Source organism: Trematomus bernacchii, unplaced genomic scaffold, assembly GCF_902827165.1.
Source record: "Trematomus bernacchii unplaced genomic scaffold, fTreBer1.1, whole genome shotgun sequence".
Lineage (NCBI taxonomy): Eukaryota > Metazoa > Chordata > Actinopteri > Perciformes > Nototheniidae > Trematomus > Trematomus bernacchii.
In genome coordinates this window covers 3846980-3870208 of record NW_022988050.1, presented here as the reverse complement: position 1 = coordinate 3870208, position 23229 = coordinate 3846980, and the positions used below count along the sequence as shown (strand labels likewise).

Sequence of the window (23229 nt, the reverse complement as noted above, 5' to 3'; positions counted from 1 at the left end):
GTTTTCTGAAATGCTGTGGTGTTTTCTGAAATGCTGTGGTGTTTTCTGAAATGCTGTGGTGTTTTCTGAAATGCTGTAGTGTTTTCTGAAATGCTGTGGAGTTTTCTGAAATGCTGTGGTGTCTTGCACTTCAGGGCCACCGTATCTCAGCCACCGTACTAGAGACTAGATCTAGGGGGTACAACTTTAAACACCCAAATGAAAAAGATCGGTTTACATTTTAATAACCAAAAAAGTATGTGAACATAACCAATAACCTATATAGCCAATAACAAATAAATGTAACGTATTTTATTTTGGTTGTTCATTTATATCTTATTTTACCTAGTTAACATTTATTTATTTATGCATTTTTTTAAATATCTCCAGTTTTAAACGATATTTTTGGTTTACTGTCCTACATTGGAATGATTTCAAACCTGTTTTTATTTATCCTAATAATTATAAAGGTGTGCCTTGGAAATATTTATTTACATAAATTGTGAGCAAAATTGTGAGTCTAAAGTTACCTATCGAAACACTCAGAGTCCTTTACCTCACCGAGCTGTAGTTATCAGCCTCTCAGTCTGACAGGAGAGAGCTCTCCCTCTACCTTCTTGTAGAAACATCTTCGTATATCCGTTAGCGCAGCTAGCACCAGATGCTAACAACAACAATAGTCGGTACCGGTGCGCCCTCTCTCTCGCTCGCTCCCACGCTCGCACTTTGGCTGTGAGCTGTGGGCGCCTGATAAGCCAACATCCCCCACTTTCATCATTTACAGCGCCCATCGTACAGGGCAAATGAAACGTGTAACCGGGGTGAAAAGGGTGTTACCTTTACTTAATTATGAATGTTGTTACATGAAAATTAGAATGAGCGCAAACAGTCAAAAATGTTGTTTTCCCCTCCCAGAGCTACCAGCGCGGCGACCCCCCAGATCTGGCGCCCTAGGCGACCGCCTATGTCAAAAACCGGCCCTGCCCAAGATTTTGGAATCACATTGTTGTCGTGCAATTTGCCATAGAATGTTTTTTTTGGGGACAAAAACAAGCTACAGCTAAACAATAGGAGATATAATTGAACAGGGATAGCCCTTTTGATCCCTTTTGTGCCCATAGCAGATCAAAGATCATCATAAGAGAGCACAAAACATCCAGCAAACGTTCAATCAATTTGACAGCTTGACTTTTAAGGGGAGTTTTAAGGGGACATTTTGACATTAATGTCTTGCTTAACAAATACATCTCTGAATGCAAATACTGGCATTGTAACAACATTATTTCCCAGGAATTGATGTTTAAAACATGATCTTCTGTCACGTTTACATCATCTTCTTTTATCTATCAAGCACTAAATCTGACAAACAAGAGCAACTTGACCCTGATGAGTCTTTGTGAGCTTCGTGAACAAAAGCAGGCTGAATAATGCCTAAGATCTTAATTTAATGGGCTGAATATTTCTGCAAGAAAGCTCTAAAAAAAGTATCCATCTGTTCAATGCACACATGCCACAGCTCACAGATAGCTCGTAGCACTGTCTTGCGTATGCAAATATGTTTTGCCTGGAAATCTATTTGGAGTTGCTCGAAGGAATCCAGAACGGCCCTCCTTCTGTCTCCCCTCGCCGCCTCACGAGGGGCTCCCTCTCGCCGTCTATCTCCTCTCATGTGGAAACATTTTCACCAGCTCCACACGCATGGACATACAGTCAGTGGCACCGCCTCGCCTCAGACAGCCTAAACCACCATGGGCCAATATGCAGATCTCACAGGCACACACTGTCCGCGAGCAGGACAAGCAGCCCTGCAACTGTTTGCTTAGCTGGATAATACATGGAGAGACACAGAGGGATTAATTATCCAGTCTGTGGAGACGCACGGCCACTTATTGTGTCCTTCTGTTACACACCATGACTATTGCTTTGGTGCAGAAAACAGCAGTGTGTGGCCCCTAAATACTAACATGAAATAAAAAGGTTGAGTTGGTAACAAAAAAAAAGCTATGACACAAAATAATTTGTTTAAGGGGAAGCACATTGTTATCAGGACATTAAGATGTCTTAGAATTAAAATGACAGTAACAATAAAGGAACTAAAAAAAAGGAAGTAACACTGTGTGCGTGTGTGTGTGTGTGTGTGTGTGTGTGTGTGTGTGTGTGTGTGTGTGTGTGTGTGTGTGTGTTCTGTTTCACACCTAAAGTTCTCCTCTAGTGCAGAAACTGCGGAGTGTGTGGCCCCAACATTTAAATAAAAAGCTTGTGCTGCTAAAAGACAATGTGCAATTTTATTTGCAGGTCTTGTGATCAGTGCAAGAAATTGGAAGATTAGATTTTGAGATGTTTTAAAATAAAGTTACTAAAACAAAACAAATATTTTAATTAAGGTAATAAGTGGGCATTGTGTGTGTATGAGGAATTATTACCCCTCTTGGGCAGAGATGCAAAAATAGGGGAATAACAGACCTTGTGTCGACCGTGTGTGTGTGTGTGTGTGTGTGTGTGTGTGTGTGTGTGTGTGTGTGTGTGTGTGTGTGTGTGTAAGTGTGTGCGTACCAGAGGGCTGAGAAGCCAGGCATGGGCAGATGGTCCACAAAGGTGTTACCACACAGTGAGTGGGCACCGCGATTGATGCATTGCAACATCCAAGAAGGTGGAACATTTGGCTGCTGACCCGCAGTCAGAACTCGTTGGCCCTGCCTTCTTATTTAGCTGCTGCGAGAGAGCCGACGGGTGATTCGGTCAGAATAAACACTCTCTCTCTCTCACACACACACACACACACACACACACACACACACACACACACACACACACACACACACACACACACACACACACACACACACACACACACACACACACACACACACACACACACACACACACACACACACACACACACACACACACACACACACACACACACACACACACACACACAGGGAACGCAGCACTTTCCCACCCTCAACGGAGCCTGCATGCACGCTGGAAACTTCTTCCTCATCTCTGCAAGGAGGTCATGGTGGTTGTGCAGGAGGAGGAGGAAGAGCGGCAAACTGGAACTTAGGGTTACTGTGTTACACTTGGATGGAGAAGATCTGCCCTTGAAGTTATTCTCAGGGGGTTTGTTAGTGAAGCAGCTCCATATGATTTGATTTCTGCAAGTTACACGTAACCGTCAGCCTTATTTTTGCAGTTTATGGAGACATGAGGAAATACTATAGAAACAAGGGCCTTCAAGAAAGGGGGGCAGAAGCTGTGTCTTCTAGAAATTGAAATGTTATCAATGGAGCACAAGTATTTCAAAATCAATGAACATGTCAGTATGATTCCTAGAAAACTGTCCGATAAGTCAAACTTAATTTATACTTTCTCAGTAAATATTGATTGATTGAAAACTGGGTATTTCTCTATCATGGTGGAAGTTTGGTGTCCCTTTCTCCTCCAGCTGAATAAGTGAAAAGGTTTATTCTTTAATTTCCTAAATAAATAAAAAGTCCCTTGTTCTAATTATGTAAACAAGTTATTATTCGTTTAAAAGGTGTCCCAAAAACAGATTATTAGGGAAAGGAAGCTGAAAGAGTTCAAAGACGAAATATTCCCTTTAATTACAAACATTATTAGTTATGCACATGGCAAGGTTTTATTTCAGACCCAAAAGCGTTCTTACATCAGTGGAAACATGTGAAATTCATGAGTGAGTATACGCTAACCGGAGGCAACATTACGGCGGTGGATATTAAACATGATAATTGCTATTTGTCTCTCACTGCAGTAAATCATTAAGAAATAACGCATCTCAGTGTTTTAATACCCACTTCCTATTTTCATCAATATCATTGGACAAACACAATTGTACTATCTGAATGCATGACGACAGGTTTTATTTGGGGTTTTAGTTGTATTAATTACTGTATGATTTGAATTGAACCTGTATTTTTGGCCTTATAGTTTTCTATTAAAAACGCATTAAAGGTTTTTGGAAAAATAGTTTTAAATACTTTATAGCAGCAGATCGTAATCCGTTATTGGTGGACTTCGGTTCATAACTATATCACATTAGCAGATGCATGATAACGTTTCACTTGACACACGTTTGTGTTTGATGTGAACTAGTGCAGAGTGCCACCCTATGGATGCAACTGGCACGTCAACATTTAAAGCTCCATATTTAGAGGTTGGTCTTTCAAAGGATGAAGCTTGGAGACACAAAGAAGACTAAAAAAAATAAAATGCTAATTTTTGAAACAAGGATCTTAAACTGAGGTACCGTTTGGAAAAAGCCCTCTGATGTACATTTTAATAAAAATACTTTAATTCACCACAAATATTTTTTATTTTTTGCTAGTGCATTTTGTTGTCTAAAATAATGACAGATTACTGCATAGGAGGTTTCTCAGTCAATGTACTGAAACACTACTCCTTTCTACGTTCTTAACTAGTCATCAAGCGCATGGGAGGGGGATGAACGACTTGGCCCCTGGGCACAGACATGAAAAAGGCCCCAACACCTCTCCGACATAGGAGCCAGACACACAGGAGTTATAGTTGTTTAGCCTTTTTGTTATTTTGTGTCTGTTTTGTGATCGTTTTAATTTATTTTTGTTTGTGGCTGTGCACTTTGCAGTCATCTTGTGTCCCTTTGTACTGTTTTTTGCATCTGTGTTTGGTTCTATGTAGTTTTTTTGTCACTGTGTTTAGTCATTTTACATCTGTTTGTAGTTGTTTTGCAATTTTTGTTGTTGTTTGTGTCTCTTTTTTACAGGGTTGTCTCTCCGTGGTTTGTTTTGCCCTTTTGGGGCGTCCCTTCGCCTGGTCCCTTGTGTCTCTTTGCAGCGGTTTAAACAGTCTCTCTGTGGTTGTTATATGTATCTTCACGGTTATTTTGAGGACACTTCGGGCTCCTGGTCTTTTGCACGGTATGCCTTTCAAATAATCCATTAATGATCAACAATTCCTTAAAGGTGGGGTAGGTAATTTTGGAGAAACCAGCTGGAGTGCGCTAGAATTTGAAAATACACAGCCGGAAAAAATCTGCCACTTCCTTACAGAGCCCCTCCTCCAACACACACGAACGCGCACATGACCAATGAGGGCACGAGATAAGTTTGTGCACAGATGGAAGGCTGACAGGCAGGTAGGCCATCCAGTTATTTTAGTCGGGCCGGCTAAAATGATTGGTCATGCTTTTTACAGTACTATGGCTTCCACAGATGATATTTTTTTATGGATTTTTTGTCAAAGCACTTAAGATATCTATTGCTATCGGGATGTTAAGAGCATTCCATGGAATATAACAAAAAGTGTATCTCGAGCCGGTTTCTCAAACTTACCTACCCCACCTTTAATGTCAAATTAAACTGAGAATTGTTGTGTTTTTGGAAGCTCAGTTAAAGGGCTCTAACATGAAACAGTACTGAATCTAAGAAAGAAAACCACACATCAGTATCAGTCCAACACAGATCTCTAAAGCCTCCTTCCTCTCTGCCCCCGACTCCACGTCCAGTCAGTCATCATCCACCACCATCACGTTCCCGTTCAGCTCGTACTCCATGGTGCCCCAGTCGAAGACGTTTCCCTTGGGGACCCTGTGTCCGTAATGCCAGGCCTGGATCATGCTCCTGGAGAGCACAAAGTCCCACATGTTCAGATCCGTCATCTCGCCAACGAAGCTCTGCCCGGCCTCCAGACCCCCCAGGTGTTTGTCTGGATCCTGCCCCAGGAGGATGGAGCCTTTGGGACGGATGCTGTGCCCGGGTTTGTAGACCTGGTAAGTGCTGCGTTTCCCATCCACCCAGCAGGCAGAGAGGCCGGTGCGAGAGTCCCAGGTGAGGCAGAGGCTTGTGCGGAAGGTGGTGATGGGCGGCAGGTGGAAGAAGATGCCGTCGCCGCTCATATAGAAGGAGACGCGCCCGTCGCTCTCACGCCACACGTTCAGCTCGTCGTAGTCGGCGGTGCGGTAGGCGAACAGGATGATCTGGCGGTCCTCAGGCAGCTCCGTGGCCACCCGCATGCAGAGGGTGAAGGCCCTCAGCCCCATCTCCTTCTGAGGGATCAGGGACACGAAGCTGAAGTCGGTCTCGTAAGGGAACACCAGGACTTTGTCGCTCAGACCCACTGGCAACACAAACAGGGAAGATACAGTCAGTGAGACACAGAGAGAGATATAGTCAGGGTGGGAGGGTTACTATAAAAATGTATTCCAGTACAATTAGGCTTATAAATATCACATGTTTATCTCACTGCTCGGCTCTTCATATAGTCATTTTTTACTATGTTATGAAGCAAGGGCCCCCTTTATAAATCACAGTTTTGCAATCAACTATTATCAAAATGTAAATATGTTCATTTTTTAATGTAGTCCCTCATATAATTACCAATATGTATACTGTATATGTTGTAATTTTATTTAAACACATACTTTTAATCATTATTTGGTTGTCTTTTATAATTATTATTCATTTAAGTAGGCTAGTTTTCCTTACTCAATTTTTTATTTTCTTTCTTTCTTTTTATTCACTTAAAACAAATGGTTTCAGTTTTAAAGCTTCAACATGGCATGTTTCTTTATTTTATATCTCCGGTAATGGAATGAATGTTGTTTATTGAGCAAAGTACATTTATGGACAAACCTTGATAACAAATAAAGATAAATTAGAAAAATTACTAGTTACTTGTAAAAAATGTTTATCACTGACTTTATCTAAGTATAACAAGTTAAAAGTAATGTAACCTGATTCATTTCTGTTACTTTTGATAAACTCAATATCAAATGGAATTCTAAAAAATCTGAGAAAATAAATGTCAATAAGACGGCTTTAACTTAAGTGCATTATGTAAAGAAAGAACAACTAAGTGTCTAGTGTTTCAATGTCTATGCTTCTTAATACATGGCTCTTTATTTTACATGTTTTGTAACATTTTGATTCTGCTAGTAATCCACATGTGTGTACCAGTAATCTGATTAGTGTTAGGGAATACAGTTAAAAAAATGTTTGTATTCTAATTACAAAATCGTGTTACAAGTATGACGTTACTCCCCAGAGCCTGGCTGTGGCATACATCTAGAGGTTAAATTACTTTTTTTTTTAAATGACATCCTGTTAATTTCATACCTTGTGTGGCAGAGGGGAGCATCATAGACCATCCAAAGACACCAACAACAACCAGAGCAAACCTCACAGTGTTGACCTTCTTAAAAAAGAACAAAAACAAAACACATTATCCAGAATTAAGACCTATTCATCCCTGAACACACACATCACACCAGAGACCAAATTATATGAAAAGGAAACAGCTTTTCTCACCATCTTGATGTTGTTGTGTTGTCTCGATGTTGCTAACTCTGTCTGCTCTGAAAAGCTCTGTCCTCTTCCCTCCTGACACGGGCCGTGACATCAGCATCAGACGGATACTCTTGACAATAGGCCTGGTGTGTGTGAGGGCTGTGTGTCCGTCTACATGTGACTGAAACACACACCCTCACATATGTGTTTGTGTCCACATCACATGGTAGACGTACACAGTGTTCTCACACACTGAGAACAATGTTTTATAGAGGATCTGTGGCAGACATTTCTGCAGGTGTTGTAGTCGTTCTTAAGGGGTCATTATGACATATTTGTCCCTTTTTTGTTAGTCGTTTCAACTATGCAGATACTTTTTTACTTTGAAATGACAGTGTTTTGAGATCTGTCTGGGATGATTGCCAATTGAAATGAACAGGATTGACATTTGGTTTGTGATTATCAAAAAACTGAAAAATAACAATTAACTTCCAGCTAAATCTGAATAATTCACTGCCTTTCTACTGAAGAAATAGTCAGTTAAAAACATAATTCCCATCTATTTGACAGCCAGGACATGAGAGGCTTATTCTTGAGCATGCTTGGCTTTAAATATAACCATTCGTCAAACTCAATGTCATATCAAATTAACAAAATTAGATCCAATAAACATACATACCTTTAAAGTTTTGAGTGATAAGAAATAAAAATGTTTTGACCATGAAAATAAATACTTTCTTTTACTTATTCAATGACATTTAGCATCAGACTGATACTGAAATATCTGCAAATCAGCCTGGATGATTAATCAGTTCAGCTCTGATATAAATGTCAAGTGTGCTTTCATTAAGATCTATCATAAAGTTTGTTTCAGAGAAAAAAAAAGGTAACATAAATAGGTATGAGGGGGCTAGACAGTTGCGGGCAGGAAGAGAAAAATGCTTGCGTCAACACAAAAGTCGACTCAAAGACAAAGGGACATTTTGTCTACAAGAAATGACATAGGCCTACTCAAAATAGAGATCAAGTCAAAAAACTAATATTAACTTCACCAAATGTGTATTTATTGCAGGGCTTGTGTCGCTGATCATGTTTTGCTTTGTAGTACAGCTGCAATAATACTCTTTGTAGCAGCAAAATTGTGGAATCTGTACGGAGTCAGAAAAACAACAAACTCAAAGTTCACGGTTTAATGGGGGCAAATGAAAACTGAACCAGGCATTTATGTTATCAACATATCTACATTTAATACAGTTTCTCAAGCTCTAGGATTTCTCAAGAAAAAGAAAAAAAAATAACCCTATTTTGTCAAGAAATAAAATCTGAGATACACAAGCAAATTATTTACACTACCTGCACCCCGACATGAACCACAGACCGGATTCACCACGGACGCACATTCGGCGGGAAAATAACCTGTGAACTGATGAAATGAAAATTTTACAGAAAGAAAACCAGCACCGACAAACTTGGACTGAGGTAAGGATGAGAAAAGATGGTCGAAACTCTTCCAGCATTTTAAACACGGACGTTGTTACATCGATACTAGCAAACCTCAAATCCCTGCAACAACACACAACTTTGTCCCACACTGGTGATTGGTTTACAGAAGATGTTGCAACCATGAGAAATAACCATACAGTCTATGGAAATAACACGAACAGCAAAACGGTGAGACCAATGAAAACCATCCTCTTGCCTTTGCAAAGGAAAATAAAAAATCACGTCATGCTTGATGTGAGCGTCCACGGTCATTCCAGGCAAACAGCACGAGCCAAACACAACGTCCAAGCACAATTTTTTGTTTCTATGAACAACACACACAGCACAGACCGTCCTCCGAAGCAGGTTTTTCAACAGCTAATGTCATCTATCAATATTCAAACATTTTCAATTAATATCCAGCAATGTGAAAACTTTTTTTTTTGTATACAGCGGTCATCTCCGTTGGTTTTCAGCATCCAGTTCAAGGCCGCTTTTCATGAAATCCTTGTATTGTCCCGATAAAAAACACTTTGAATTACTGTAGGTCAAGCCTAAACCTAAAGAGTACATTATGCATACATTCAACGTATTTAAATTGTCTGTAATGGGGTGTGATTGATATGCTAAGAACAAAAACTAACCATCCTCTTAAGAGTCTTACAGTATGGAGACATGAGTAGGCATGTTTGGAGCACCACCTGCAGGTGGAGAAGAGACTTGATTCCCTACATGACTAGTTTTCAATTCTCATCATGTGAAACTTGCATACACCTTCATGGAGAAAAGGATTTTGGCATTTCAGGTCCCACTTTAGCAAATGTACATTAAGAAGTGGGCAAATGCTCCAATGTATATGAAAAACTAAAGTAAACGCCAAATACAAGGCCTATGTCTTAATGTCCACCATGTGTAATATATTAATATTGGTGGTGTGTGTGAAACACTGGAGTGCAAATGCTGATGCTTTCCAAGGATTGTGGCACTCAGAGAAAGAGAGAGGGAGGGAGCGAGAGAGACCTGAGAGTGTGGCCCCTTTTTTGAGAGAAAAGAAGGGAGTCAGGCTGGAGAAATACAGCATGACAGAAGGGAAGAGGAAGGAGGAGAGAAGGAAGAGGAAGGAGGAGAGGAGGAAAAGGAAGGAAGGTAGAAGGTAAAGAAAGAGCAGAATGAGATGAGGGGGGGGTCTTAAAGGGAGCAGCAGAGCCTCAGAAAGTATGAGCGGGGAGTTTTACAGCAAAGATCAAATGTGGGGGGGGGGGGGGGTAAGAGGCAGACCGAGATACATGGCTCCCATCTGGTAGTCCATAATGTGGTGTTTCCCCGCTTGTGTAAAAGTACATAATCCAGACAGGGGGGGGGGGGGGGGGGGTTGGGGTGTCTGTCTTCTGTAGTCTGGTGTTGTCCAGGCTTTGTGTTGAGTATGGGGAGTATGGATTGAGAGATGGGAGGGGATGGTGGTGGGGGGGGGTCCCTTTAGTAGTCCTCCACCCAGCCGTTCTCCTGGATAAAGGCATCGATCACCTCCTTCATGGCCAGGTTTGGGATCAGCTGGTCCTGGGTCAGGGGGCTCCTGGTGACCGGGTCGAAGTGACCCACCCGCTGCACAGAGAGCAGGTTATACGCTAGTGTTAGCTACTGCTAGGTTATATAGCTAATTCATGCAAATAAGACCGTTTTTGGGCACATCTACAACAAAAAGTGTCATTTCATTTTAGCATTACCAAGTCACACATCTACATTTATAGAGCTCTTTTCAGACAAGAGGTGTAGCTCAAAGTGCTTTTTAAAAAATGTCAAATGTAACACATACAAGTACTTGATCAAATAAATAAATGGAAGAATAAGTCAAAAAGGGTTTTCAGCTGTTGTTTACAAATGTGTACAGAGGCCACTTCTGAACATATGTGGTCTGAATTCCCCTGTTGAAATTGAATGTGTTCCTTTTAGAACTTATTACTAAATCAGTGGTCATAAAAGAAACTTGAACTACCGCCTTGTGGTTGTCTGCCTCCAGCAACCCGTGAAGTTGCAGTTTACAGCCATTTCAGTGTGAAAGGGTGTCATCACTTCATCGTTTTATTCTCAGCGACATTTGTGTGAAATTGTCATAAGCACATGGATGTGTGAGGTCACAGTGACCTTGAGCTTTGACTACCAAAAGGAAATCAGTTAATTCTGGAGCCTAAGTGGACATTTCTGCCAAATTTAAAGAACATCTCTTCAAAATGTTTTCTGAGGTAACGTCAGACGGACAGAAAACCCTAAAACATAATGCAGCTGACGAAGGTTTTACCTGTAGGTGCTCTTCAATGTCCTTGCGATCATAAGTGATCCCACTGGGTGTGATGCAGGGTTCCCTCATCAGCTCAAAGCTGATCTTCCCACACAGGTAATCTGGGATCTCCCGCTTCTGAAGGGACGACAAAACGCAGCAAGAGTCACACTGATGTAACGCTAAGAGATATATGGATATAATATCAGAAGAGCTGCCAACACTTCCCCAGTCCAAGGAAATATGATATGAAAGCATCAATGAGCTGACTAATGATATCATGAAATTGTGAAATGAAGGTAGTAAATAACACACTTCTTTCGTCAGGGTTTAATAAACCTTCACAACTTCTAACACAAAGAAGCTAATCGCCCTGTTGGCAGTCCACGCGGTGTCATTTCTCCTGACAATTACATGACAACTCCCTCAGTTCAGGCAACAACTATCCATAGCCAGGATAATTAAACACCACAAGCCCTTGCAAACAAATAGTGATGGTAACCATAGAAACAGCTCAGGCTGGGGAAAGTACATAACTGTCTGTCTGGAGTAAAGGTGAATTATTTTCACAGATGCAATCGCAACCACTAATGGTAGCAGATCATTTGAATACACAACACAGGAGCAATGCAAAAAGAATGTCCCAAAAAAACAACAAATCTGAAATGCGGCATCATAATGTGCTCATGTCTATTTCTCTTGTTGCTATGTCAACGATCAAAGGTGGTGGGATGTAGGTGTTTACCGTTAGCAGAGATGCATTTGTGTGGGTGAATGTGATCAGCGTCTATTTGTTAGACCTGTAATGGATGATGGTGACCTATTCAAGATGTTTTTTTTTGCTTCTTGCCCAATGCATGCTGTGGACATGGTAAGCGACCGAATGAATGAACACCATTATTACATGCTCATAGTTGTAATGATTCATTTATTTCCATACTCACTTTTCTTTTCTCGTCCACTTGAGAGAAGAGCTCCTCCATGTCCATTAGATACTTGTCCTAAGTAGGCCACAGCAAATATATTCATGAATATTCAATTGGGATTGTTTATATGTTCATTTAAAAGCATGAAAACTGATAAAGTCTAAGACATAGAACGTACATTTTTTGTTGAAATCTTGGCAATATCGCCTCCATTTTGATTGTCGTCCTGTTTCTCTTTGTATTCTTCAAGTTCTCTGAAGAAGAAAAAAGTTTATTCGATATCATTATCTTCATCAAAAGATTACTATGACGCACGGCACGCTGGATAATTGTCTCACCTTTCTTTATCAGCGATTATGAGTTTGGTCAGATAGGCATGTAGCTCGTTCTCCTGGTTGATGCGCTTCTCCTCGATGTTATTCCAACGTTTCTTCTTCGCAATGCGCAAGGCGCTGGGAATGTCATCTCCGAAATTCAGCCTCTGTTCTTTTGCCAGGTTATAAGCTGTAGAAACATTAGAACATTAACATCTGTTTACCATTCAAGTTTCTCTTTCACTTTTATTTCCTACATTTCTTCTTCCTTTGACAACACATCAAAGAGTTAGGTATAATAAAAAATGTTTTATCTTTTATTCTGTATTATTATACAATGACAAAGCATACTGTAAGACATCCCTGCAAGATTTGCTGTGCCCATAACATTCCTCAGAGTACAACTGATATACTAAACCAGTTTTAAAAGAGAGAAACACGTTGACTTATGGATATACAAGGAAATACATGAGGAACATTGTGCAATACATGATCTTCACACTACCGCAAAACATGATGAAACAAAGGTTTCACCATCTTATTGTAGTTTCTCTGACCTTTCTGCAGGTTGCCGATGGCCTCGTCGTAGTTCTCCAGCTCCAGGTGACACTGGCCCAGGAAGAAGTGAGCCTTCACTGACTGGCTGTCCAGCTCCAGCGCATGCTTACAGTCAGCCAGAGCCTTGTCATGCTGCTGCAGCTTCACATGGCACAGAGCCCTGTTGGTGTAGTACACTGCCACCGATGGATTACGGTTCTGGGAGAAACCAGACAAATACACATGCACTTTAACATCATAGCAATGTCAGATTCAAGATTCAAAGGTTTTATTGTCATAGGCACAGCAGCTAAAGTGTAGTTATCGCAATGACAACCTTAAGTCCCATGCTTCTCCAACAATGCAACAAAATATATATAGGTCATGAAACAAAAAATAGTGCAAGAAGAAACAGAGTAGAAATAAAAATAGTGCAAGATTATGTTGAAAGACCAATGTGCAAGTAATGCACGAGAAGTGAACTATGTACAAATAAAATACAATAAGTTTAATGTTGCAAGTGACCAAGTAAAGGTCTATATACATGTAAAATATAATCACATAAACAAGAACATAATGTAAAATTAGATACTGTAGACAAGGGCAATATAATTTTAATATGTTTGAGTTATTTAGACATAATTCCAGCATTAGCATGACACTCACAATAGCCTTGCTGTAACACGTAGCAGCCTCCTGGTACTTGCGGCAGAGGAATAGCCGGTTCCCCTGCTCCTTCAGCTCCTGCGCGGTTGAACTCTTCTCCGGGCTGCCGGCCATCTTCTCCACCGGCTCCGCGGGGCCCGCCTCGCCCTGCTTCCCTATCCTGTTCCCCGTGTCTCCGGCTGGCTAGCTGACGGGTTCAAGAAAGCCCTGTATCTCCTGGGTCTCACAAACTGAGAGGAGAGACACACAATGCACGTGAAGCTAAGTCAACATTCACGTTGTGTGTTAGGCTAACACTCACTGCAACGCACCTGCAATGCGCGTCTTGGGGAGAATTAGGTGCAGTCAGTCTTTGATGCCACCCAGAAAAAGGCATTTGTTTAATTCGCTGACTGTGCACATAAAAATGACAGCGAGGTGGCTGGACTGCCAGCGAATTAACTATTCATGTGAAGAACGTCCGTGGTGACTACATGAGAAGCAGAGCTAGCTAAATATTAAAGACTCACTGCCTTTAATGCAAGGCTGCTGCACTGTAACGTTACACCACTGCTACACAATGGTAGTAAGATGTTGTAAACAAATACATAGTTAACGTTTGGCCCACTAACAGAGGGATGCATGTGTTGCAGAAGCAAATCATATAAACAGTGACAATGTCGTTAAGTTTAGTTAACAGCGAACAAGAGTTCGGTGCTTAGCTAGATATTAGCTGGTTAGCTTTGTTAGCATAGTGAGGTATGTTGTCGATTATACGACAATCGTTTTTCTAGCGAAAGGATCGTTCTTCCTACGCAGCTGTATTACCTTCAGTGACACAATTAATCACAAGCTGATTGGAATATATGTATGACGGGCCTAAAAAAGGCATATTAGCATTTATCTTACGTTCACATCATAGCCCCAAAGCAACCTGAGAAAAGAGAAATATGCTAACCTAATGCTAGGTTAGCTTGTTTGCTACACAGCCTTTTTCCCTTCTATCTGTGCTACTTCAGAGTTAGAGGTTGTCTCTGAGAATCGCGGTTAACACTCCTTACCTTGTAGAAGCAATCTCACATCCAGGTAAAACCGATTTTATATGATTTGATAGCTTTATCGATATATTTTTTCCCATACGAGCTGTCATGACAGGTTGTTGTTATGCTGACGTCAAGCGCTTACGCGAAGTCGACGGAAGCCGAAAGGGTTGTTTTTCTCTCAAAGCAAACCACTGCCTACCAGAATATTTATGTTCATAAAAAACTGAGTCATAATACAATTAATTAAATGTCATTGATTGAGCCTTAAATGCGGAGATAGTGCTTTGTATGAAAATATTTGTATTTAACGATGTGATCAACTAGAAAAAGAGAGAATACGGCTTTAACAGAAAGCAACGCAACACACAGTAATCACCAGCAGATGGCGGTCTATAATCAGAGTTTCATCTAAACAGAGATAGATAGATAGATAGATAGATAGATAGATAGATAGATAGATAAATAAATAAATAAATAAATAGACAGACAGATAGACAGATAGTTCGTTAGGAAGATAGATAGATACATACATAGACGCACATACACAATGTGTAGTCAACTTAGAGCTAACTCTGACTAAAGTTGTGATTCTCAGTAAGTATAGATAATTTGCAAACATATTGAATATTCTATCTCTCAGATATGATTTTATTTCTGCCTAAACTCTGACACTTCCTGACAATGGTCTATTCATTTGTATGAGGCAGATTATGATCAATCATTCTGTATAAATTATCAGGGAGATCCCACCCACAGAGAAATTCACCCACACACAGATCCATATATGACCTTTATGAACCTTTATAAAGTGAAGAACATTCAAGTTTAGCCATGGAGGAATTAGCAGGGCTGTGGCTGTGGACGGGGTCACTTTCATCCGGGCCGGTTGGGTCTCTGGAAGGCTCAGCGCAGAGATCAGTGTGTGAAGATTAAGGCACATCCCCTGAGCAAACACACTGATAAATGTGTGAAGGGGGCCGTTGAGCCGCAGACCCACCAGCGCAGTGTGTCCCCAGCTGTGTTTACCCATCTCCACCAGTCGGTCCCCTGATCCCCCAGAACACCCAGCTACCCAGCCCCAATATCTGTAAAAGTGGGGCTTTAGACCAGAGACTGACTGCTGCAAGATTAGATTCAGAGATGTGAAACTGTTATCAGTGACACAAATAATTACTCAGCGCTCAATAAATGACATACAATCACTTTCCCCTTTATACTCAAATTGTGCTGCCTTTATCTAATTATGATAAGATAAGATAAGATAAATCTGTGGGCAAAATCAGCAATTACAAACGAATATCTGGGTCAAATAAAAAGTGTTCCCTCATTGAGATACATGTGGTGGATAAAATATTAGTAACACCTCAACACCCTCATAAGTTAGTATTTATTTTAGTATGGCAAGGTGTACCTTATGATCTAGAAACTAAATGAAGTGTGTGATATGTCTTAATTCTGAGTGACAATTCTACTAAAGTCATTTTTAGCAGATACAATCATGCAAGACTCATTTGAGCAATACATGTGTTGGTATCTTTGCTTTACTCACAACAATCATCAAAGAGCATAATAATAACCTTTGTCACTTAATTGTATTTAAATTACTGCTCTGTGTGCTCCCAATACGTTTATACAAGTAATGTTAAAATGTGCTTAGTAAATACCAAAATGTCTTTACAGTACCCGTCTTCTCTTGCTCTGAGTTCATGTGGTTATTACTGTATTCAGTCCTCTTATAAAAGGAAGGAAGAAGGAAAAAAAACACTTGAAAGTCTGACTTCCATCAGAGCATTTGTTCATTATATGAAAAAGTTACACAAAGATATACAGTTTTACTAAATTATCCAACAAAATAATGTGCCATACACACGCCATAGCAGAAGCTGGGAGTTATTGGAGAGACTAGGTGATTGTTTGCAAAGATTTCAAACAAAACAGGAACTCCACATTGTGATGGGGCATGTGAATGCAGTTTGAAGTGCTCATTGCTTACATTTAAACTCACAAGCTCTCTGCACACGCCTCCTGTCCAACATCCCAACCGCCATCCTCTGCCCCCCTCAAAACTGATGCCCACTGCACCAGCTGGCGTAGCCTCCAGTCACCTTGGCAACAACACCAGGAAGTTGCCCGGCTCCTCTGGCACAGCTGAAAAGCAGCCACTTCCTGATTGATTCTGGTCTTTCTTTCTGCCTGTGTAGTCGTTTTCCCATTTGGCAGTGGTCTCCGCCATTCAGCGCCAACGCGTCTGAAAAGAGAAAAAGGGTGAACACACTCTCCGTGGCGTTAAGGGAAACCTCAGGTTCAAATGGGTAAAACAAAAGCTGTGTTTATCCACAATGGTGGCCCTTTGTTTGGTGGGTTTGCTCATTTTGGGAAGGGGAAAGGCTCATAGACTTGTTCAAGTGGGTCTGAATGCAACCTGTACACAAAAGTAAAAGAATAGTTTCACAGTCTCAACTGAAAGAAAATGGAAATGTAGGAAATTATTGTTTCTATTTGCGCCTCATTTGATAAACCAGCTTAATGAAGGGAAGGTCGCCGTTGCATTTTGATTATTGGATTCAGAAGTGTGCTTATATTGTCATACTGTCAGAATACATCTTTTATGTTGCTTTTTTTTCAGTTAGTAATATAAAATACAAACAAAACGCCTGCCAAGAAACTCTGTAATTAGCCGTCACACTGCAACCTCAAAGAAAGGACACATGCCCACCTGTCAATCACCACAACGTCCATCTTTACATTCACTTATCCCTTTAATTAACTCTTGTGCCAAAGCACAGACACAAACACAAACTCAAATCAAGTAATCGAAGCTGCTTTGTACTCATACAGTGGGCACACTTATTACATTACATGTCATTTGTTAGACGCTTTTATCCAAAGCGACTTACTTACATTGAGTACTGTGGACAATCCCCACAGGAGCAATTTGGGGTGAAGTGTCTTGCCCAGGGACACAACGACATGCTGACTGCAGTGGGACCCGAACTTGCTATCCCCTAATTCGAAGTCCATCACACTATCCACTGAGCCACAGCCTCCCTACTTATATGTATTAAAAGTAAAAAGTTATTACATTTTCTATGTGCCTTAAGTTACAGTTCACTTTTTGAAAAGGAACATTGATGGGAGTGAACGAAGATTTAAGGATGTGTTTTTTGGTGGAATATTTTTCATTTACAAATCAAAGTTTACTTGAAATGTCAGTCCAACAGGGTAAATCTACTTTAATCTGTAAATTAAAACTTAAAAAAACTAACTAACTATTTTTTTTTCTCAAACGTTTTTTTTCAATATGAATTGCTTTAGATCTCCATATTTCAATGTTCATTACACAAGTTTACTCCTTAATATCTCACAATGGTCTCTAATATACTCCAAAAAGTGCACAGAAAGGCAACCTGTGTGTATTTAATGTGTAACTTGTAATCACTTTAGTCCGTCATTGGTTAAAAGTGTTTGGTAATCATTTATAATGAACAACTGACATTATGTGTGCATGCTTTAACTCAAAACCACTGGTCGCTAAAGCTAACACCTTAGGTTAGGAGTTAAATGAGGGATATCCTGATGCTAGCCCAAAGGCAAGTAAAGAGAAAGCCCAGAGATACCCAGGGGTCAAAGGTCACCCACACACCTCTGCAGCCCTGATTAAGCTTCCTGACAAAGGGAGGGGGTGGAATAACTCATCTAATTCAGAATGTGCACACAAACAGGGAGCTAACAAAATGTGGGTTGTTAAGGAGAGTTGAATCTCTGCTGCAAAGAGGGAACTAGGATTTGAAGATGCCAAAAATCATGCAAAGAATAAAACGATTTTAGAAGATGTTGTACCCTGCAATAAAACAAATTGCAGATGTGCATTAAGCAACGTTGTGCATTAGATACATTTACTTTTAATCACACATTTCCAAATAACCTTCGTGTATTTTTTTTTTAGCATCAGTTGGCTTTAGACCTCAAAATGGAGGCTTAAGTAAACTGAAACCAAAGAGTTTGTTTTTCAAACTTGCAATGTTAGTCCAAAAATCTTTTACACCCTGGGGGGTTGACAGCACACTGCATCTCAAAACACACACCCACACACCCCATGGATTGATGTGTGGCGGCTGGGGGTGGAGGCGGCTGCTGAGTAGCTTGTATAAGTGGCGGGGGAGAAGTTTTACAAAATAGTTTTTGGAGGGAAATCTAAACTCTTGAGCCTCAGCAATTGAGGGGATGAAGAGGGAACACCATCTTCTCCTCCTCCAATTCAGTGCATTTATATTCAAGTTAACGATTAATACAACTAACAACTTCCTCCAGATGGAAACAATATTTGTTTACCGATTGTTATTAATTGCAGGGTGCAAAACACAAGATTGAGTTGTTTACATTATAATGAGCTTTGTTTTTAGCTGTGTCCCATCACATTATCAATACAAAAGCAATTGTTCTGAGCTCATGCAAGTCAGTAGTGATGACTAATCAGTGGGTCTTTCACTTAGAAAATCAATGGGACTCTTCACAGGGGTGAGCCCAGCCAGCAGGGGCACCAAGGAGTGAGTAACTTCCCTGCATGTCCCCCTCCCATCCCCCTGTCCTCGCTGCCACTCCCCACCGTAACTCTCTGAATGTCCCCTTAGGTCATGCTCTCCAGGGTCACCAAACCCCACCCTGCACCAACCCCCACCCCACAACACAATCCAAAGGAGCTAAGGCAGACATAATGAGCTATGGGCTAATTGTGAGTATGTGTGTGTGTGTGATGGCCAGACAGAGGTTTGTTTTGGGGGGTGGTGCGTTTCTGTGTGTGAGTGTGTGTGTGTGTGGGGGGGGGGGGGGGAATCTTGCACAGTCCTTCAGGGCAGCTCAGGAAAAGGCGAGTGTTGACTGACAGGTCTTTGGAAAAGACTTTCAGAGGAGTCAGACATGCAAGGACACATCTATAGTGACACACACAGTCACACACTCTACTATGAAACCAATGCTCTCCATAGCCTACAGTTATAAACATTACATGTTGCATACAGAGTCAGGGTATATGTTTCAATATTATTGACCTGCACCAAGAAGGTTATGTTTCCTGTTCTTTTTTTTTAAAACGTTTGTTTGTTTGTCAGCACGATTACGAAACAACTACAGGCCCGATTTTCATGAAACTTAGTGGCATGGTGTAGCATTAGCCAGGGAAAGGCCGATTACATTTTGGAGCTGATCTGAATCACAAAGTGCACACATGCAATAGTTTTACTTCCATAGAAAAGGTCTTGGCGGAGGTCTGCAACTGCTTCTCTATTTTTCTGTTATTTGGGATTTCTTTTAAACCAAAATATTTGTTTTACTCGTCCAGTTTAGATGGTTTTTCACTTGAAATCATGAAAGCAATCAGTGGACTTATACGTATTCATGTCGATTTCAAATGAACTCTGACAAACTTTGTCACTCAAATTCGATCTCTTGAATCATTGCCAACCATCTTGATTGTGATGACATAAGTCAAACAGTGAAAGAGAACTGAGAGCTAACATTAGCTGATAGTTAGCAACTGTAGTAGAGAAGTTTATCTACTGGGTGTTTATCTTCTGTCCGGCTTGGATGGGACCTTTCACTGATGCGCATCAGATCGAAACGTTACAACTTCTACCGGTCACAACACATCGGGGGGAGGGATGTTGACACATTCTAACGAGGAAATGACTGGAAAAAACTTGAATATTCTTAGCTTGTGTGCTATTCGTTACCTTGCCAGCTACAATAGTTCACCAGCTAATAGCCTGCATACACGTGCAGATAGGGTTCAAAATCCTCAGGTTGAAGCTCTGTATGAATGTGTGTTCTCATGTGTGTGTCTACGTGCATGTGTATAGAGAGTGAAAGTATGTGTGAGTGCAGGCAGTCATGCATATGTGTGCATGCATGAATGTGTCAGGCAGTTCAGCTCTGTCTGCAATGCTCTAGTTATTCAGCAAGTGACCTTTCCTCCTTTCTACCCCCCTCGTCTGCAAATACTCTGCAGGACAACATAGTTAACATTAGCTACAAATAATAGAAGTTATGCCGTCCCACACGGTGGATCGAAACTTTTACTTTTATTCTACTTGTACTGTGTATTCTTATGAGGAAATGACTGGAACTAGAATATTCTTGGCTAGCTTGCCATTCGTCCATCCAATAGTGCTCCAGATAGCCTCGCCTTGGATGTATTACAGAGAAACATATTCCCTCAGTCCAACGAAAGTTGCTCATTGAACGTGCACAACAAAAAAGTTTACAAAGGAAACCTTTTTCCTCTGTCAAGGTTCTTTATTGTCAATCTGACATAGTTAGAGTAATTATGTAGTTGAAAATCTTATGTCACAGGCTTCTCCAACAATGCAACATAATAACATTGGACCTTTTGGATTATGAGCTTTCTTTGTGTTTACCTATGAAACAGCACTATGACTATATATGTGTTTTATTGAACATCTATGGAGTAAACACTATTCCTCTCTGTTTCTCATTAGACTGTTTCAACATCAGTAGATACCAAGGTTGGCAGCCAGCTTAAGTTTTGTCCGTCTCTATCGCCTGAATAGAACAAAAACTAGTCTCTTTACTCTCGCCGCAACAATCCAGCTATTTGTTGTCATGTAAAGTTGCTGAAAGCAGCTTTTCTTGATCCTAGAAGTGTGTAGTCGGCAGATCCCAAATTGGACGGTAATCAGATCAGTGCGAGGAGTTTGACAAATGACCAATGACAAGCACTGGACCCTGGAGGATGGGAGGGGTTGCAAGGGGTCGAGGCTGGGGGTCAGAGGTTGGCTTTTCAAAATCGCTCAATCGAAGGGCCATTAAATCCCATCTTTGTGTGATTTCTCAGTGAAGCGCGGTGGTTCCATCAAATGCCCCCGATCTATGCACTAATGCGCCCAGTAAACGCTATGTCCTGAGCTCCGGCGGTGCATATTTAGTTGGAGGCCGACGCAATACCGTCACCCCGAAATGATGTGCAATCAGTGGAGGAATGTGTATCTCCCTGGTTGATGCAAAAAGCTGGAAAAGAGTAGTGTGAATTGTTTGAGGCAACTTTCAGGAAAGAAAACCATATATAAATAATTGTCATCTGTTTGCATCTTTTATTTATCTAATATATCATATTCCATTGACTTGTATATAGACTCTTCTGGCACTATTTCAATTTTTTTTGTATTTACATTTTTGCACATCTCAACAAATTCTCTTGCACTATTTGACCCGTTCTATGTCCTATATATTCATGTTGCACTGTTGGAGGAGCCTGTGACTTGAGTTGCCATATCTACACTGTAGCTAATGTGCACATGACAATAAAGCCTTGAATCTTGAATTTAGAAGTCTTCAGAAATCCTGCATACTCTAACGTAAAGACAGTTTAAGTTCTGAACCGTGTGTATTTGTCCCCTTAAAGCTTTTTCTAATGTTATAATTTGTTGAAATGTGTTTCTTTTCCTCCCACTCAGAATTAAATCTACAAACTAAATCTTCTCTAAATCCAACTATTCTCTGATCATTTCGTGAAAGTGCCTGCAATGGAGCTCTTTATCGTTAACATGAATGAGAAGGGCTTTGTGATCCAATTTCTTTCTGTAATTCCTCAATGTGTCTTATCTCATGTGTAAAGTATGTCGTCTCTGGGGCGTCCTGTCTCTGGCTTTGTTTTCTTACGCCTGCCGTCCAAATTTCCATCACAAACATCTCGCCCTGTATGACCCTTTGCTTTCTGTCTGTGGAGAGGCCCCGATTAGCCTGCATACATGAGCAGATAGGGCCCGAAATCCTTACGTTGGAGCTATGTATAAATGTGTGTTCTCATGTGTGTGCGTCTACGTGTATATAAAGGAAATGTGTGTGTGCAGGCAGTTGTGCATGTGTGTGGCAACTCAGCACCGTCTGCAATGCTCTAGTTATTCAGCCATTCCTTTTCCTCTCTACCTCGTCTGCAGCTCTCCGCAGGGCGACACAGTTCACTTCAGAAACCTCTATTGAAAAGTCAGAGGACAGACTCCTTTTTGTCTCTCCTCTTTTCCCCCATTATTTCAGCTTCCTCCGTTCATCAGTCGTAGGTCAGATGAGGAAAATGAAGCCAAACAACCACTGTGAGATAAATATTTACCGCCTCTGGTATGCTTTGCAGATTTTCTAATATCCTCAAAACAGATAAACAAGAGGCACTTAATCCAAACATGTTTACAATGTGGATTAAACACAATTATTGCTATTTTTTTCCCCTTAAATTCAATTTGTGAGATTAAAGCACATTGCTTCATTAAAATAAAACCTGTAGAAAACAATGTTAAAGTGAAGAAAACCGCCCAAAACCCACCTGTTGTGTACATTCAAATCCACCTGTTATAATGACAACATGCAGCCTTACACACCCCGAGGGAGAAAGATGATACCCCTGAAGAAAGAGGTGTGTGTGTGTTTGTGTTGGAGAAGTTGGGGGTTGGGGGTTTACTTAATTTTGGCGGTCCCCTCAAGGGTTTCCCCCCAACAATAGCTACCTCATTTGCAACAGATGCATACGTTTTTTAACAGACAGGTTCCATTGATGAGCCGGAGGACACTGAAGTGCAGGTGCTCAGAGAGAAAATTGGAGGGCAGCTCGTGTGCGACGGTATTAACAAAAAGAGAGGAAAATGACTTCAAAAAGGGGTTCAGGGACGAGCTGCAGGTCACCAGGAGTCTGAATGGAGTCGGTGAAAGATGGTGGGAGATACAAGACGCTCTGGA

At 40.9% G+C, this 23229-nt stretch overlaps 2 protein-coding genes across 4 annotated transcripts; both read right to left on the bottom strand.

Moving 5' to 3' along the window:
* Positions 1 to 3562: 3562 nt before the first annotated feature.
* Positions 3563 to 7394, bottom strand: LOC117474091 (pentraxin fusion protein-like). Of its 2 annotated transcripts, none has more exons than XM_034120107.1 (3): positions 7287 to 7394; positions 7095 to 7173; positions 3563 to 6096 (listed from the first exon to the last, which is right to left on the bottom strand). In XM_034120107.1, exons 1-3 carry the CDS (start codon positions 7287 to 7289, stop codon positions 5486 to 5488), a joined length of 693 nt encoding a protein of 230 aa, XP_033975998.1. In that variant the 5' UTR covers positions 7290 to 7394; the 3' UTR covers positions 3563 to 5485. The 2 variants fall into 2 exon arrangements, with proteins under 2 accessions (XP_033975998.1, XP_033975999.1); XM_034120108.1 differs by having other exon boundaries at positions 7095 to 7170; positions 7287 to 7383.
* Positions 7395 to 8440: 1046 nt separating this feature from the next.
* On the bottom strand, positions 8441 to 14645 carry stub1 (STIP1 homology and U-Box containing protein 1). 2 transcript variants are annotated; one of them, XM_034119718.1, is made up of 8 exons: positions 14506 to 14645; positions 13466 to 13695; positions 12820 to 13018; positions 12287 to 12452; positions 12127 to 12202; positions 11967 to 12023; positions 11044 to 11160; positions 8441 to 10349 (listed from the first exon to the last, which is right to left on the bottom strand). In XM_034119718.1, exons 2-8 carry the CDS (start codon positions 13577 to 13579, stop codon positions 10224 to 10226), a joined length of 855 nt encoding a protein of 284 aa, XP_033975609.1. In that variant the 5' UTR covers positions 13580 to 13695; positions 14506 to 14645; the 3' UTR covers positions 8441 to 10223. The 2 variants fall into 2 exon arrangements, with proteins under 2 accessions (XP_033975609.1, XP_033975610.1); XM_034119719.1 differs by lacking the exon at positions 8441 to 10349 and adding an exon at positions 10682 to 10948 and having other exon boundaries at positions 11031 to 11160.
* Positions 14646 to 23229: the final 8584 nt, after the last annotated feature.